Below are 18253 nucleotides of genomic sequence, written 5' to 3'. Positions count from 1 at the left end.
TGAATTTGTGATCAATAACTTTGGTAAAACATTTTTGAAATAGTAAACCTTACTTCAGAGGTCCTCATTAACTTAAATCATATTGCAAAATGTAACAGTAAAGAGTTGACTAGAGCCTCCTTCGGACACAAATTCGAGTGTTTTGTAGAATGGGGCAAGACCGTACAAAGCACGAGCGACCGCATTGGTTAGCCTACATCTGAGTATCGGTGTTCTATTGGTCGCCTTACACGTCAGTCTACGAATTCTACTACTACAGCCTCCACCAATGGTACGAACCGGTGGGGGGGTGTAAACAATATAAACTCTACTCCGCTCTCGGGAGAGCGGAATTTAAACGGTAGTAAGTGTTTCTGTTATACGTTTAAAGTAGATATATGTTGTGTTATCGAAGGTAGGTCGTATTTTAAAACAGGTGTTGGATTGGGTTATATTCAATGCGCCGATAACATTTGCATATGACTGGCATTCCAGTGCACGTTCTGACCAATCGGAGATGACGGCGGGGACATGATAGGGGGCCGTCCCACCCAATAGTCGACTGAGAATTGGCGGACGTGGGCGGGACAAAGGCTGGGCGAGGTTGACAGGAGCAAGAAGGGGAGGGCAAAGCAAAGCAAGCAAGCAAGCAAAGCAAATCAGCCTAGTTTACAACAAGGGGAAGAGGAGGGGAGCAAAAAAAAAAAAAAAATTACCTCGGCCGAGGAGGCACTTTCGTGGACGGGATTTAAAAAAAAGAAAAACGAAGCGGACGACGTGTGCCTGTGGTGTCGTCCGCGAAAAGCGGCTAGCTAAACCTTGCGTGTGGACGGCGGCGCTCTCCACGACACTGGCTTCTTGGGCTTCCCCGGCCGAAACGCTTTAAATCCAAGGAGGAGGAAGAAGAAGAAGAAGAAGAAGAAGAGAGGAACGGGCGGTTCGTGTCGGGTTTTTTTGTGTGTCTCTCCGCCTTTCTGGAGTAGTCGCCTAGGTTGTCGTCTTGTATCGGGGGCGGTGGTGGCTTACATTGGTCAGGTTGTGATGGATGAATGCGCCAGGCTGGCTAATTTGCGCGTACCTACAAACAGGTATACACACGAGACTGTAATTGGGCGCGCTCATTTTTCGCTTTAGTTCCGTGGAATAGAAGCAACGCATCCGATCGCCTACATGGGCTGCGACGTGCCCAGCGGATAATAGTTAGCAAAGCGGGACGGTCGAATTTTGGACACTAGGCGGTTTGACTGCGTCTGTGCAACTAAGACATGAGAACACCCGCGTCGTTTTGGCGTCTGTCTGTGCGGCGTGTGCGCGACCAGGGGCGTGCCCGAGGACTCTGTCCAGAATTGGGCGCCGGTGCTCGCCTCGGGCATGTATGCGTAGCACAAAAAAATACATAAGAATAGTCGAGCCCGATTGGACGCTCGGCTTGTCTCATTTCCCCCTTGATAAACCTTAAGCGGCTTTCCTGTCTCTGAGGGGCTCCGTTTTTGTGCAGAAAGTGTCGTGACATGGCTGGGGGAGACAGTGTGGTAGCCAGCCTGATGTTGTAATCCAGGTCGTGGATGCATTCGTGGCCTCGTTAACTCATTCGGCGCCGCGCCTCACCACTAATGTAAACAAATAGCCAGGGGAGGGCATCAGGGGAAATTGGACCAAAGCCAACCAGGGAACCAAGTCTTTGGACCACAATCGACTCTGTTTTTGTCACGCTGAACATTTTCTACTGCTTTTTGTTCACCTTGGAACCCAAACAATAAATCTCTCACTTTTTCCTGATTCTACTGTGAAGGATGAAACGGATAGGAACAAAAACCTCCTGTCGATAACAAATCAACATTTTGGAGCAGCCCATCTCTTGTAGAATAGACCACTGTATAATAGGGACACAACACCACTTGTTTTTTCATTTTTTTTTTTCATCCGGGAGAAGCGTCACCGATTTTAACTCCACGATGTTCTCATCAGAGAATCCTCAGTATCTTCGCCAAGGATTAAGCATGTTTGGTTAGTTCATGTTCAATTCATCCTTTGTTATATTGCAATTTATTGAGTTAAGTGTGTAAGCTGTATCAATTGAGAATCTCTTCATTTCTTCCTTATAAATGAAAAATTAGCTACATGCCCACAACCCCAGGCAAACACAAAATCTTGGGGAAAAGTGTTTAATATCCATGTTTTGGCAACACATAATGTATTTTCTGAATTTTAAATCTAAATTGAGGAAATCCTGCTGTTTTTTGTCCATTTTGTTTTTTGCTTTCCATTCAAGCCCTTGCCTTACTTTACCTGTTTACTTTTATGGCTCCAATTGCAGGTCATTTGCATGATTCTCTTTTCCCCAATCACGGAAATTAAGCAGGCTTCTTCCCCAGCATCCTTAAAATTGACAGACATTTGTGTCTCCAGTTAAAAGTGAATTTGCTATGTGACCGCACATTTAACTCAGAACACTGTATGTCAAATTGTGTTTTTCCATTGAAATGAATAGAAATCCAATTAATTTGTTCTGCCCCCTCCTTACCCCCAAAGAAATCAGTATTTGTGTAACATGTTTTTAATTGACAAAATTCATCCTGCAGTATTGTATTTTATCAAACACTTCATAATAACAATTAAACAGAATGCAAAGAATTAAATCATGTGTATCATCGATTTAATGCTTTAATGCACATTGAGTGTGCTGCATCTTGTGATGTGCATGTCTTGGCCACCAGAGGGTGTATAATATTAATAAATAGATGAAGAAGATGGTCTGTCTTAAGTTCAGTAAGGTGCAGTAACATTGAGTTTTGTTTTATTGTCCATCTGCAATTGTGCTCCACTGGTTGGTTTCAGCCATACTGTAATATGTGAACTTTTGAGTGGGGGTTGTTAAGGGCAGGCCTTGTGATTGGCATTTGTGATGTCAACGAAGATTAAAAAGCAATGGAGCCAAAGGACTTATGCCTGGATCTGACTATAAGACAATTTTGGGCTTTCTTGATTTCTCTATGTCAGACTGTCATGAAATCATGCTATAGCTCGATCAGACTCGCAACACTACACGATGTATTCGGATACCACCATATGCCATCTTTTACCATCACTGGGCTTTATCTTGTCAAATGAAAGACTATCAGGGAGGTGTGACTATAAAATGTGTACCCTTTCACTGAAACCGGATACAACTGCTCCCATGGCGACAAGTTGTTGTCAATATAGTAGACTGCCATGACAATGTTGGCGGGGGGAATTGGGAGCGGATGTTTTGGCATGTAGGTTCAAGGACGAGCTATGTTTATGACCTTTTTAATACAAAATGGCTCGCAAGAATTCGACAAAATGCTACATAACCTAGCAAGATACTGCTACCACTAAAATTAGTTTGTAAATATGCCAGCATTCTGTTGATGCACGCTAAATGTTCGGTAAACTTGGGTTTGTGGGCCTGAATTAAACGTGTTTAAAACAGCCACCATGTGTGTTGGAAATTCCCCGCAATAGCAGAATGGGGCAATATTGTGACTAAAATCTTGTAGTCTGATTTTGGCATAAAACGGAACGTTGGCTCAAGTCGGCATCTATGTGTGGTGTGCTTGGATATTAGTTGTAGGTAAATATCAGTTCTTGTATGTGCATTCTGTTAACACTCATGAAAATAAAGCAACTGGCTCATCTTTGGACTACATATGAGATTACAATGCTGAGACATTGATGCTTGTTTTGTTGGCCAGTCGTTGGGCGTTTACATCTTATTGTATCCTTAACCTAGCAGACTTTACTTAGGCAATGCTACGTGGCATGGTTAAATACACAACATGCAATTCTCTTTGTTGCGTGTTTAGTTTTAGAATAAACTTGAACTGGGAGTGGCAGTAAACAGCTTCAGCAAACATAAGGCTCTTTTTTTTTTTCATTGTTTGCTATCTGCTTCGGGTCGTGATATTTGGTGTCACCATCTAGTATTCGTAATTCAATGTTTTTGCTCTCAAATTAGACAAAGAAATCATCAGAGCAATAGCTCATATCTCGAAGTTTTTTAAGGTCACTCGTAAGTCATGTACCACAGTATACTGCACATAAAATAGTGAAATCGTTTCAACAACATTGTGCCTGAAACAGCTAATGTCCCCCCCACCCAAAATAATCCCGACCCCCAGTTTACACTACCGTGTCTTCTCCCCACAGTTTGGACCAACGTGGAGCCTCGGTCCGTTCCAGTTTTCCCCTGGCATTCTTTAGTACCCTTCCTGGCACCCACCCAATCAGACCCCACCTCGCAACCAGGGGAGGGCCAGCACCCTGTCAATCATCCCCATTCAGCTCCTTCAAAGACAGGTATGAGTGACCAAAGTTTGTTCTCTATGCCCTTTTGCCCGTAACGTGTCACCTGTGTTGTTTTCCTAAGACTGTCAGACGGGTGTGGGGCCACCTCCTGAGCCTGCTCAGCCCCCTCAGACTTTGGAGAGGGGTCCCCTGACTCGGCACGCAACTGCACCTGAGGAGCCAGAGAAGGAGAAAGTGGAGGCGGAGAGGGAGAGGCCTGACAGTGAGACGGAGAGTGATGTGGACGACCCGTACGTTCTTCCGTAAACCTTGCTTACATTTGGTATATAGCAATTTTTAACAAATTAACCAATAAAATATGACCTGCCTCACGACGGACTAAACCCACCTCACATTCCCTAATAGTGGGTGAACAATCCCAACGCTTCGTGAATTCTGCTTCGCGATGATAGGAAGAGCCGATATCCAAGGATCAAAAAGTGATGTCACCATGAATGCTTGGCCGCCATTTTACTATGTAGTGTTCTGAATGACCAATAGCAAAGGCCCTTTCCGATGATGGCCTTAAGCTCCGCCCCCTTAACCATGTCCCACAACCTTTCAAAATGGCGATTCTCTATTGCGTATTGCAGATAATATTGGGGTATGTTTTTTGCCAAATGTGTCAGACTTGTCCAAGACAGTTCTACAGAGAGGTCTCAACTATTTCACTCAAGGATATGTACACGGAATGAAGCTTTTGGACGGAGCAGGACACAATGTCATAGTAACAGGAAAATGTTGCCAATCGATGCAAAAAAGTTTGACGCCTGGCGAACTTCATATTGAAATCCAACAGGATAAAATAGTGGAATCGTATTGGGCATGTAAAGCAGGGTGAGTACTTTTTGCTTGGAAAGATCACGAGTAATATCATTGTAGTTTTTAGAAGTGAGTAGGTGTATTCATTTGACTTGGCTCGTAATGGAACCCAGTGCTCTGTTTTAAAAGTCCGATGCGATACAAATGGGCAAATAGACATTTCTCTTGCATGACATGGCGCATTTACGTATCATTAACCCGATTTTTCGACATAAAACATTACACAGTTCATTCAGCAGGTCAGTGATACACTAACAAAGTGAAAGTTGTTTTCCTGCAATGTATAAAACAGATAATAATTAAGTAAAACTCAGAGAATACGCTTCTCCCTCACTTACCTTCAAACATACAGCCTTGTGTTTGTTGATATTGTCCACATTTAGTTGTATGTCCTGTCTTCCATAAGCCTGAATCCATTGTAGACACTTCGTCAACTGTGTTTTAGGCTTTGGAAAATGAATCAACCGGGCCCCTTGTAACCTAGAAGGATAGCTTTCACCAAGCGCATCTGAGGACCATTTTCTTTGTAACATTAACTTTTCCAAGCGCACGCTACTGACAAGCAGCATTGCTTGTGGGACAATACGGTGAGAGGGGCGTGTCAAGCCAGGGGTTAAGACAATGCAGCTATCTGATTGGCTATTATTGTACGAGTGATTGACAGGTCGGAAAGGTCCATAGTGTGTCCACGTCTCTCGTAGTACCAACATTGATCTGTAACAGCCAGCGCGGTGCCACATGATCTCCAGAATGCTGTAATATAAAAACAGCAGTATTGATTTAAGAAGAAATGTAAAACACTAAGATGTTACCGTACCATGTAACTACAATAAGGTTACAAACTCTTCTCTTTGTCATTTCTAGTGGAATGAAGGACTAGGAAGAAACCAGGTATTTAGTGTTCAATAACCGATTTAAGTTGCTTCAAAATTGGCTATTGTTCCGTTTCATGTTGCAATCACAGAGTCCATTACTTTCCTCAATTCAGCATGAGACCTGGTATTGGTATAAGGATTTGAAATTTGAACGATTGTCGGCCTTGACTGTTGTCGGAGCAGATGGGGGTGGAAAAATCATTGACACCCTACACCACAGGAAAATCTTTTTGAGACATTTGATAATTAGTTTAACTGTACTGATTACTAGGGTGGCCCTACAATATTCCAAGAAGATCAAGCAGGGGGAAAAAAAAACACTCTTTACGCATCCCACACCACAGGATAATCTCTCAGAATAATCATCTGACAATGGGCCTTCCCTGGTTTTGATTGGAATGGTGGAAAATGGCGTTTGTGAATGTTAGTACCTTGGTGCGTTATAACCCACACATGCAGGGAAGTGAGTGTAGTTTTTGCACTAATTTGGGCATCAGCAGAGCTCAATGCCAGAAAAAGCAGAAAGGAACAAAAGCTTTTCTTCCTTCACTGCGATCCATTAGCACATGAAAGGCACTGCCCTCATTGGAGATCATTTTGTGAAGTGAATTGTCTAGTAGCAAATATACCCTTAATCTTGAAAGATTCTGAGATATAAAGATATTAAACCAGGGCTACTAGAAGAGAATTTTCACGTTTCTACTTAACTGTCCACATCAATTAATTTGAGTTTTTGTCTCCTATAGTTTCCTCCCTGGGGTTGTGCCAGAGCAGCCCCTCTCTTCGTCACCTGTTAAGCGACGCACCCAGTCCCTCAGTGCACTGCCTAAAGATGGGGACAAAAGCAGCCCTGGAAAGGTAGTCTTTTTCTCTGTTCTGACAGAGAAAACTCAATGACATTTTGTGTACCATTTTCTTTTTTTCAGTGTAGCACGTGGCATTTTAACATGTAACAAGGTGTGCCCACAGTCTGATGTTGTAGACAGACTCCATCCATCCATCCATCCATCCATCCATCCATCCATCCATTTTATGTACCGCTAATCCTCACAAGGGTCAGGGGCGTGTAGGAGCCCATCACAACTATTTTCAGGCGAGAAGCAGGGTACGCACCCTGAACAGGTCACCAACCCATCACAGGGCACAAAGAAACAAACAACCATTCACACTCACACATTCACACCTTTGGGAGATTTTGAGTCTTACCACACGTTTTGGGGATGTTGGGAGTTAACAAGATTACCCAGAGAAAACCCACACAAATACAAAGAGAACATGCAAACTCCACACAGGGAAGACCTCGATTCAAACCCCGGTCTTCAGAACTGTGAGGCAACTGTGCTAACCAGTCTTGCGCTGTTCTGCATAGGTTTATTCATCATAGTTCAGTTAATAATTGTGTTAATAAATGAGATACAAGCAGGAGCTAACATTATCAGTTGTCTCGGGGCTCCACCTATCTCTAGACACTGGCCCCACTCGAGCCAGTGAATTTTCATGTGCCAAAAATAGCCCGAAACTGCATTTTTGTTGTCAGTCTCAATTCTATCGTCGAAAAATCTTGTCCAACACAGGATGTGATGAGGATGTAAGGAAAGACTGTGCTTAACGCCTCCAGAATAGATAAACAGCCACCAATAGTCTCACGACAAAAGCCATGGCTAACGAAGCTACCCTGCTAGCTTAAATAAGAGTCTTACAAGCAACAGTGCAACCAAGGAATGGGGGCGAGGAACAAAAATACAGTGTTGCCCCGTTATTCGTTAGGTTTACATCCTTTACACCCATGCGAATAACGAAAATCCGCAAATAATGGGTGCCGTATTAATACACACTGGTTACACTGTTAGCATGCATGTCAGCATGTCTTTTAGCGTGTATGTAAGATACCATATGATGGCGTTCATTAGCCAGCGAGGAACAATTACATTTCACATCTGTAAGGAGAAGAAGCTTACATTGCCCTACACACTACCTGTGTTGGCAGGTCATTGCTGACGATTTTGTACACACGGTGTCACATCAAAACTAAAAGTATCACACCAAACCAAACAGAATAGTAATTAATAAAACAAATAAAAGAATGACTCACAAAATAATTGACACAAAACATGCACTTTAAATGCTATTTACCGCCTCCTGGCATGCTTTGCGGCACTGGCAGTAAGAGTCACACAACAACAATTGCAAATGTTGGAACTCAGTGTGTACATAAGATGCACCACATTGTAAGGCACCATGTCCAATGTGGTGTTTCATCTATTTAAAAGAAAATTTAAGACCTTTACTATCTTGAAAATACAATAAAATAAAAATAGAAAACTTGGAGACCAAAATCCGCAAAGATGCCGGGCCGGGAACGGTGAACCGCGAATGGGCAAGGGCTCGCTGTACAAACACAAAGTGACGCTTCATTGTGAGATTTTTTTTTATGTCCAATAATCCTCAGATGACAACAACTGTGTGCTCACCTTGACTTTATTAATAATAATTTTTAAAAAAATATGGCAACACACATCGACAAACACATGACACTTTACAGCACTGTTGTAGCACTTGTCGGACTTGTGACACAATACAGCATTCGGTTCATGTGCGAGTGTGTGTGAATCATAGATATCATAAAAAATATTGTGAATTATTTGTTTGCATCTGCGAGGTCTTTTCTAGAGTAGGTAATTGTCCTAATTGGGATCAGGCATTTTGCATCCCTGTAATTACAAGTGACATAAAATTGGTCAAACAAATATGACACAAAAAAGTAGAACTACAAATTTAGTGAGGATGAAATGTGAATCTATTAATCCATCAAACTATTCTCTGCAGTTATTTCTGTGACACTTGCTTTTTTTTTTTCAATATCAGGTCATTGGATAATAAATCAATGTTGATTAATAACATCATTACAACCTATGATCTAGTCTTTTTGCTACTAAATGAAATACTGTTCACAGAAAATAACTAATACAATTTTAAATGAGGCAACACCCGCAAATTGTTGCATAGGGAAAAAAGGCATTGGTTTTGCTGGGTTTTTTTTTGTCATTCTTTCAGTGAAAAAATATATATCAGGTGATTTTAGCTTTTTTTTTAATATTCTTTTTCATTTATTTTTAGTTAAAGGTGATCCAAAGTTTTTTTTTTTAATAATATATAGACCTCCAAGATACAACACAGGACTTTTCAGTTATCTGTACCGACTACAACAACAGTATCATAAAGAACAAAAACGGCAAAGAAAAAGTGAAACACTTGCCTGATTTTATACATGAGTCTTTTATAAGTGTATTGATGTTCAAATTACAAATTGCATGAATTTCTGAGGTCCCAATGTATATTACGGGAGTTGTCCATCTTCCTTACAAAATGTTACTCTGTCTGTCTTAGCGGGAAAAGGACCACATCCGGCGACCAATGAACGCCTTCATGATTTTCAGCAAGCGCCATCGAGCGTTGGTGCACCAGCGCCACCCCAACCAGGACAACAGGACTGTCAGCAAGATCCTGGGCGAATGGTGGTATGCCCTCGGACCTAAAGAGAAACAGAAGTACCATGACTTGGCCTTCCAGGTACACTTGTGCTTTTTAATAGGTTGTTTAAAAGAAGTATTTTGTCACCAATTTAACAATCTGTGTGACCAACAAAAACCCAGTGCAGCTCTGCTTACCATTTCACTTTGACATTATAGCAAAAGGGTCGCACCTGTGTGCAGCACGGGTGCTACTGCACTAAATATTTCAGATGGTGTAGTCCGGCGGCTGCTTGAATATGGCTTTGGATATTCATCAAGCCTAGCTGACATGTCATGTCAAATATATTGTGCGGGCCGGTTATTATGTCATAGTGGAGCAAAAGAGCAGAACGGCTCGATCACACACAATTTCTGAATTAGGCAGATGACAAAGGAGTTTCTTGGTTATTTAATTTCATACTTTTGTCGGGAAGCACACCAGAGACCTGTATTTTTTTTCTCTATAGAATACTTTAAAAAGTTTTTTTTTTTTTTTCATTCCATATAGCTCCATGTACTTAGTCTGATAGTCGTTTTCCCAGGTAAAAGAGGCCCACTTTAAGGCCCACCCTGACTGGAAGTGGTGCAACAAAGACAGGAAGAAGTCGAGCTCTGAAGGACGCGGCGTCCCTGGGGGCAAAGATATCCGTGAGAGGAGCATGTCTGAGTCCACAGGTTTGTCTCTCAATACCCCAAAGACAGGACCGTCTTGTAGATTATGCTTAACATCCATTTTTTTTGTCCGATAGAGCCACATTCTGTGGAAATGAAGGGAGTGGTGGGTCCGTGTCTGGCGGGCATGGCCGAGAGAAGTCAGACAGCGGAGGGACATATGAGCCAGCTTACACGTCCCAGAGCCTTCTCGCAAAGTGCCGTGCACAGCATTGAGAGAGGCGACAGGGGCAATACACAAGCCCTGGTGGAACTGGCACAGGTAAAGATGAATGTACACATAAATTCCCATTTTGCGCCCTTTATTCACAGTTGATCTTGGAAAATGCAGTTCACGTGTGTAAGTGACGAAGCCATAAAAGTCACAGCTTAGGGTAAAGGGGATATTTTAAGGGCTATTAAGTGATTTTTCAAAATTCAACTTTATTCTAGTGAAAATTCCACCTTTGAACCTGGAAAATACGCCTTGATTTGATTCTTTAAAAAAAAAAAAAGACTATTCTCGAAGAAAAAGGTCATTATCCTCTTCAAATAAGACTTTATTCTTGTAATAATACACTTTTTTTCTTTTTCTTAACACTATTTTATTCATTCAAGAAAGTCAGATTTATTTCATTGTGTGTCACCATCACATCAGAGCTAATAAATTGATCAAAGCTAATGCATTGCGGATTGAATTGTTTTATTTGCATGCTGGTCCCAATTTGTGGTTAGTTATTGCATTAATTTACTGGTAATTATTTTGCGGACCCCCAAACTACAGCTACATTTTGACGATCGTTAAAGCATCTCAAATTTGTCTACCTGTACAACTTACTGCATTTTAGACTTTTTGCAAAGGTAGTGATAATTTGTGGGTGATTTTCCCTTTTCCTCACCTTTTTTTTTTCTTGCGAAGATGTGTGGAGATGGAGGCAACCAGTTTTCCAACCATGCTCCATCCCTGTCACAGTCCCAACGGGGGGTCAGCGAGGACATGACCAGTGACGAGGAGCGCATGGTCATTTGTGAGGAGGAGGGTGACGATGATGTCATTGGTAAGAAACAGCAACTAAAGTATTGTGACTACGGTGCTTTTTTTCATGTCGATAAATCCCATTTTTGTTACCTATAAATTAGCACCATGTATTTGGCAATCTTGAGAGCAACTGACTCCACAATTGGCTTCAACTGTCCTCCTTTTTTGTAAGACGGAAAACAATGGGAAAATGATTTTGGTCATTTGTTTCTTAGTGGGAAATAAAGTCAGTTTCTTCAACAATAATCAGTGGAGGAGTAGAGAAAGTTGCAAAGTTAGCAACACTAATTGTCATTTTGTAAATGAGCTCCTCTTTGTTCAGAGCCATTAATCAATGAAATCAATTATTTGACCAGCCCTACCTTGAACTAAATACGTTGTGGAATTGTGGCATTGAATATCAAGTGTAGCTGCAGTGTCTGTTCTTCTCCAGAGGACCCTTATCCGACCAGCTCTATTGACCTCAAGTGCAAGGAACGAGTGACCGACAGTGACAGCGAGAGAGGTTCTGGCGACGAGAGCGCTCAAAAGGTAAGCGGTCATCTCCTGGCTGTTAATTCGCAATACAATGGAACCTTGTTTTGACAAAGCTAAGACTGTGAATTAAAAAAGACAGAAAATGCTCGTTGACATGAATAACTGAATAAGTTCCCTGGTGATGGTGTTAGCGTGGCTCTAATACAGTATCAGAAATCAGTAAAGGCTTCTTTATAGACCCTCACGGGCAGGAGCGCCTACATTGCATCACTTGACCAATACATTGGTCCGCACGGCGCCTATGCGACACTTGACGCGGACACTGCACAAATTCTTGCAGTGCGCAGAATGCCACGGGGACCATATCTCATGATTGTTTCATTTTCGTCACATGCTGTGATGATGTACTCAGCTTTTCCCTTGGTTCCGCAATAGTGCCATCTTTAAAATACAAAACATGGACCTGATTGAGGACAGGCTTTGTGAGGAGATGCACAAATATTTACATTTTTTTCAAGATAGCACTAAAAAAGATGCACCCGTGTCAGCGAACTGCTGGCATTGATTTTCATAACATAGAGGTGTTACAGTGACAATGAACGTGGAAACTACTGCCAGAGGTGACCATAAAATGCAAAAGAAACTCCATCCTGTTGTGTCCCAACCAATACCAGCCATAGCGACACCCCCAACTTAGAGAACTGCAGCACATTTTCGAAAAACCGCGTTGTGGATTGCGCATGATTATAAAGGAAAATTGCACGTGGAACAACCGCAGTGACGTCAGCATGGTTGCCACCCACACAAATATACAGAAGCCATAAGACTTTACAATTATGTTTTCACATGAAAAAAGGCTTGGAAATTTCTCCAATTTACAATGCAGGCTTTCGTCCATTCAAGAAAAATTCAATAGTTTTGCCTCCAACACACAACATGGTCTCCTTGATCATGTTGAAATCCACGACCACTTTAGAACTGAATAAATTATTAATGAGGGACTTTCCACTCAATGACTCAGGTGGACAGAGAATGGCTGCTTGACCAGGTGGCTTAACAACCCACCACTTTTTGCATTGAAAAAGAATCATTCTACAGATGGTGTCGGATATGGCTCTAAATTAGAGTATAAATAGTTGCGTTTTCCACACAAACACTGCCTAGTGAACCCCAACTAAGCTTTATTATATGAACCGATGAAGGCTGCATGTATATAGAGATGAAACGTCTTCTGAGACAAGAGAACAGTCCAGTTGCAATTGAGTCAATGCCCTAAGAAAAAATTACCTGGATGCATGACAATCTTCACAAGTGTGTTTTCACTTATTTGTACATTACTATATTTATTTTAAACTACACCACTGAAAAGAATGCAATAATCTCTTCTGGAACTCGAAAAATTTCAATGGAAAGCTATGCTTCGGTTCAGAAAAGGTTCTGTCTGGGAAAGACTGAAGTCTATAAACCAAGGTAGTGCTGTACATCACGGACATAATAGATGCGATCAATGTCGGTCTGCTTTGCTTCCCAGCGAGTCTTCGCTCCTGTCATCTGCTCTACGGCATCCTCATCATCCTTGCATCACGGGAGGAGCGTGTCCCTGTCCTCTTATCCGGCCGGCAAGCGCTTCGACGAAGGGCGATCAGGGGTTTTTTCTGACCCCAGGAAGAGGGGAGAGGCCGATATCAAGGACACTTTTGGGGGTGAGGTGGAAGTGGTGCACGCCTCCCCTCTCTCCCTCTCCTCTGGCCAGTCAGTTATTTCGTCATCACCTTCGCACCTCGGCATCGGCACCGTGCGAGTGGCGTCCACTGTTTTGACCAACGTGATGCGCCCCGTCATCAGCACGCCGCTCCCCATCGTCAGCAAACCCAGAGATGGCGGCGCCTCGTCCAGTCCTCACCCGCCCGAGAGGAAGCCCGTGACCCTTCAGCAGCCGCAACTTTTGATTGGCCCAGGACCAGTATGCAGTGCTTCGGCCACCCCCAGTGGCTACTCCTCCTCGTCATCGCCCAGCCCCGTAGGTGCCGGGGTGGTAACTAATTTAGTGCTAGGGGGCGCTCTCTCTGGGCAGCCTGCCGTACAGCTCATTACCCCGTCCCCGCAATCTCAGCCCCCCTCTTCCAATAGCCACTCCAATGGACCTCTGCCCCTGCTCCAACCCCAATTCCTTCCCACTTCGACCCTAGCGCCCCCAGGGGGTAAGGCCATTACACAGGTCCAATACATACTCCCCACCCTCCCGGCCAACCCCAAGAGCCCGCCTCAGCACCTTTGCCAGCCAACCAGTATCTTCAACCTGCCTGCAGCTCCACCCACACACACGCCCTTGGCCAATGGGAAGCAGCAGGGTCATAGTTCACTCGTGTGTTATTCGTCCAGCCCAGGAACAAGAGGTGAGCGCAAAATGGCACTGATGGAGATTGGGTTGGGAATTTTTGTGGAAAAATACACATCTAAGATCATGCATCAGTGTGTCTTCATTTTACTTAAACTTTTTTTTTTTTTACAATACTGCCACAAAATGATTGAAGATTAAAGTTATGACTTCTATATAAATAGTAGTTCCCATTTCCACCCAGTGGTAGTCGTATGTGCGTACCCCAGTTGATACAATTCATATAAATGGAAGTCATGGAATAAAATACTTGTTTATAATAAATGGGGTACATGCATACTTATTATCAGGCCAAAATGTATCATTTAGCCAGCCTCCTTTCCAAGATTATCAGACCACTCCGAAAGATCAAAAAGAGGAAGTGGGGGTCAGATATGTCTATGTCTATGTTCCAAGCAGTTTATTTTCACAAGGCTCGCGGGAGATGCAGGAGTGATTCCCAGCTAACTTCAGGCAAAAGGCGGACTACACTCTAAACTGGTCGCCAGTCAGCTGCAGGGCACAAATGAATGCCATTACTAAGCAGGAGCTGCCTGAATGGTTACTGTACAAAGTCAACCCCCCAGGTTCCCCGCTCATCATACGCGCACACTTGGCTGTGTGTGGAGGGTGGTTGTGAGGGCGATAAATGGTATGGCTGGAAAAATGTTGTAGACAGGCTTATTTATCCATCCACCCATCCATCCGTTTTCTGAGCTGCTTATCTTCACAAGTGTTGCGAGAGTGCTGGAGCCTATGCCAGCTATCTCCGGGCAGGAGGCGGGGTATACCCTGAACTGCTTGTCAGCCAATTGCTGGGGACATAGAAAAACTATTCGCACTTACATTCACATCCAGGGGCAATTTAGTCTCTCCAATTAATGCATGTTTTTGGGATGTGGGAGGAAACCGGAGCACCCTGAGAAAACCCACGTAGACATTGCAAGATCACGCAGACTACACACAAACGGGGGTGGCATGTGAACCCCAGTCCTCAGAACCGTGAGACAGAGGCTCTAACTAGTCACTTCACCATGCCTCCAATTTGGAAACCATTAATTGTTTTAAAGAAAAAAAGAATAGATTTAAGAATCATTCGGAGCTGAAATCGAAAATGAGGAACCGAAATTGGGACCAAATTCAAACTATCCCCAACCGCTCCTGGTGGAGAGTACACCATGCAATGTCAGAGCTGTAAACAAATACAGGTCATATTTTTTCCACATCATGTCTGGGGTCCCTCATTTTAAAAATTAGCATGTGTGTACCCGACTTAAGCAATGAAAGGTGGTACACACTTCCTTGGTCTTGAGTCAAATAAATTTTCATTCTTATTCTGTTCAGTGCAAACACAGTCTCCGGTGCTCCAGGGTAAAATGGTGCTCCCCATGGCAATGGTACGCACTGCGCCAGCTCCCACCCAGCAGTTTCCCATCGTGGCCCCGCCTCTTCCTGTCCAGAATGGCACTCAGGCAGCAAGCAAGGTTCACAGCATACGATAATTAAGAAAATCAGTTCATTATGTGGAGCACTAATTGCATTTTTCAAACTATGCAGATCATCCAGATTGCACCCATGCCTGTGGTCCAGTCGCAGCTGCCTCAAGGAGGGGCGGTCAATCCCACTAGCCCCTTTCCCGTGACAATGGCCACCGCTGCCGTTGTGGCTCCAGGATCCACGGGTCCCTCACAGGCTGTTCTGCTGCCGCCTCCGACCACTAGGTATGACCACGACATAAATAAATGTGAAAAAGTTCAATTATGACAAATTTGTAACACATTTGCATTTTTCAGCTCTTTACTGAATGCTAGAGCATTTGAAACACATTCGATCATACTCTGCAGCCGTTAGCCACAGCCTAACCTAATTAGGCCCAACCTTTTAAAAAGTACTTGCATGTACATGGGCATATGTTCAGAATCTAGGCAACACCAGAACCTTGATATGCTTCTTACGGAGCCACTCCTTGGTTTTCCTGGCTGTGTGCTTCAGGTCATTGTCATGTAGAAAGACCCAGCCACAACCCATCTTCAATGCTCTGACCGAGGGAAAGAGATTGTTCCCCCAAATCTCACAATACATGGCTGCGGTCATCCTCTCCTTTATACAGTGCAGTTGTCCTGTCCCATGTGCAGAAAAACACCCCCAAACCATGATGCCACAACGCCCATGCTTCACAGTAGGGATGGAACTCATCATTTGTCTTCCTCCAAACACGGTTTGTGGAATTATGACCAAAAAGTTCCATTTGGTCTCATCTGACCACATAACATTCTCCCATGACTCCTCTGTGTCATCCAAATGCTCATTGGCAAACTCAAGACGGGCCTTGACTTGTGCTGGTTTAAACAGGGAAACCTGCGCCATGCATGATTTCAAACCATGACGTCTTAGTGAATGACCAACAGTCACCATGGAAACGGTGGTCCCAGCTCTTTTCAGGTCATTGACCAAGTCCTGTCGTGTAGTCCTGGGCTGATTCCTCCCCTTTCTAAGAATCATTGAGACACCACAAGGTGATTATCTTGCGTGGGGCTCCACTCCGATTGAGATTGACCGTCATGTTTAGCTTCTTCCATTTTCTAATGATTGCTCCAACAGTGGACGTTTTTTCTCCAAGCTGCTTGGCAATTTCTCCGTAGACCTTTCCAGCCGTGTGGACTTGTCCAATTTTGTCTCTGGACAGGTCTTTGGTCTTGACCATGTTACAAGTTTGAGTCTTGCTGATTGTATGCAGCTTACGACCTCACACAGTTACATCTGATTCAGGCTCATACATGGAGTGGAGGTGGACTTTTAAAGGCCCACTAACAGGTCTTTGAGGGTCAGAATTCTAGTTTACAGACAAGTGTTCAACTACTTATTTGCAGCTATATCACAAATAAATCTTTAAAAAAATCATACATTGTGATTTCCGGATTTTTCTTTTTCGATTATCTCTCTCACAGTGGAGGGTGTTCAAAAACTTATTTTCTTCACTGTACATTGTTGATACCCTTCTGTTAATGAAATAAAAACCCATAGTGGTCACAGAAATAACTTGAATCCTACAAAAGTAATAATAAAGGAGAATTTTATGAAAGTTAACCAATGAAAATCAGACATTGCTTTTGAGCTGTCGTTCATCAAACTCATGAAACAGGACTGGACAATATTAATATTTTGTCGCACAACCTTCTGAGATGATCAAATGTTTTTGGTAACTTCAATGAAACCCGTGCACCTCTCAGCAGGTATTTTGGCCCAGTCTTCATGACAAAACTGCTCCACTTGTCGCAGTTGTGGAGGGGGCTTCTCCAGACGGCATGTTTTTGTCTCGTCTTGAAGCTTTGTGGTTTCTCGAAGCTTCTGGGTGAATGTCCTATGAACAGATGAGACAAAACTTTCTGTTCAACCATAATTCAAAAGTAGGCTGATTTTTCATTGACTAATTTTCATTACATTTTTATTGAGAACTACTTTTGTCAAATTCAAGTTATTTCTGTGACCATTGTGCGTTTTCTTTGACCAACATAATGGTACCAGCAATTTTATCTACCTGTCAATGCTTTATTATATTAAATTTTAAAAACACTGTCGCTGCCTTTTCTATTGCAAAATTGGTATATCAAACAAGTCAACTGAAAGGGTAGTAGATGCTATTAAATATTCCTCCAAGTAACGATTCATCGAAATAGATTTGAATCGTGTAGAAAAGTTCATTTCAGTAGTATAACTCATGTTATAGGATTAATTAAACATGGATTAACATACATCAATTCCATATTGAAAATCATTTTAGTTGTTTATATCATATTGTAAGTTCTACATGGTGAATTTAGATATTTCATTCCTTTTGTTCAAAATAATAAAAAAAAAAAAAAACATTTTAGGCTGTCTAGTGAAACTTTCCCTTTTTGTATTTAATAACAGTCATGTAATAAATTCAATGTCCCTAAAATCTCAACAAATTATGGCAATGCGGAGTTCTTTCAGGCAAATCTTGGAAAGTGCATCAATCTTTTTATTACAAATACTGGAATTCTTATCAAAGATTTGTTTTTAATATTCAATTAGAATGAAATGTTGCTGAAAATATAGTCTTAACAAATTGAAATAATTGAAAATATCACCTTTTTTTTTTAACTGTGTCTAAACTTCGGGGACCATCTCTACTCTGTGTTCATTTCTCAATCAAAATCATGTTCACAAATCTGGTAGGCAAAGTGTTTTA

At 42.5% G+C, this 18253-nt stretch overlaps 1 protein-coding gene across 1 annotated transcript in view; it reads left to right on the top strand.

The window, feature by feature from the left end:
* Positions 1-18253, top strand: part of cicb (capicua transcriptional repressor b) — a 58742-nt gene that overhangs the window by 32033 nt on the left and 8456 nt on the right. The window contains 11 exon segments of the mRNA XM_061819674.1: positions 4150-4299; positions 4370-4538; positions 6731-6842; positions 9372-9554; positions 10039-10171; positions 10246-10430; positions 11067-11205; positions 11620-11717; positions 13195-14059; positions 15385-15524; positions 15598-15761. Of these exon segments, the coding sequence (XP_061675658.1) occupies positions 4150-4299; positions 4370-4538; positions 6731-6842; positions 9372-9554; positions 10039-10171; positions 10246-10430; positions 11067-11205; positions 11620-11717; positions 13195-14059; positions 15385-15524; positions 15598-15761 (2338 nt within the window).

This window comes from Syngnathoides biaculeatus, chromosome 5, assembly GCF_019802595.1.
Source record: "Syngnathoides biaculeatus isolate LvHL_M chromosome 5, ASM1980259v1, whole genome shotgun sequence".
Classification (NCBI taxonomy): Eukaryota; Metazoa; Chordata; class Actinopteri; order Syngnathiformes; family Syngnathidae; genus Syngnathoides; species Syngnathoides biaculeatus.
Note: the sequence above shows the minus strand (reverse complement) of the source record. Positions and strands in the feature narration are given on the sequence as shown.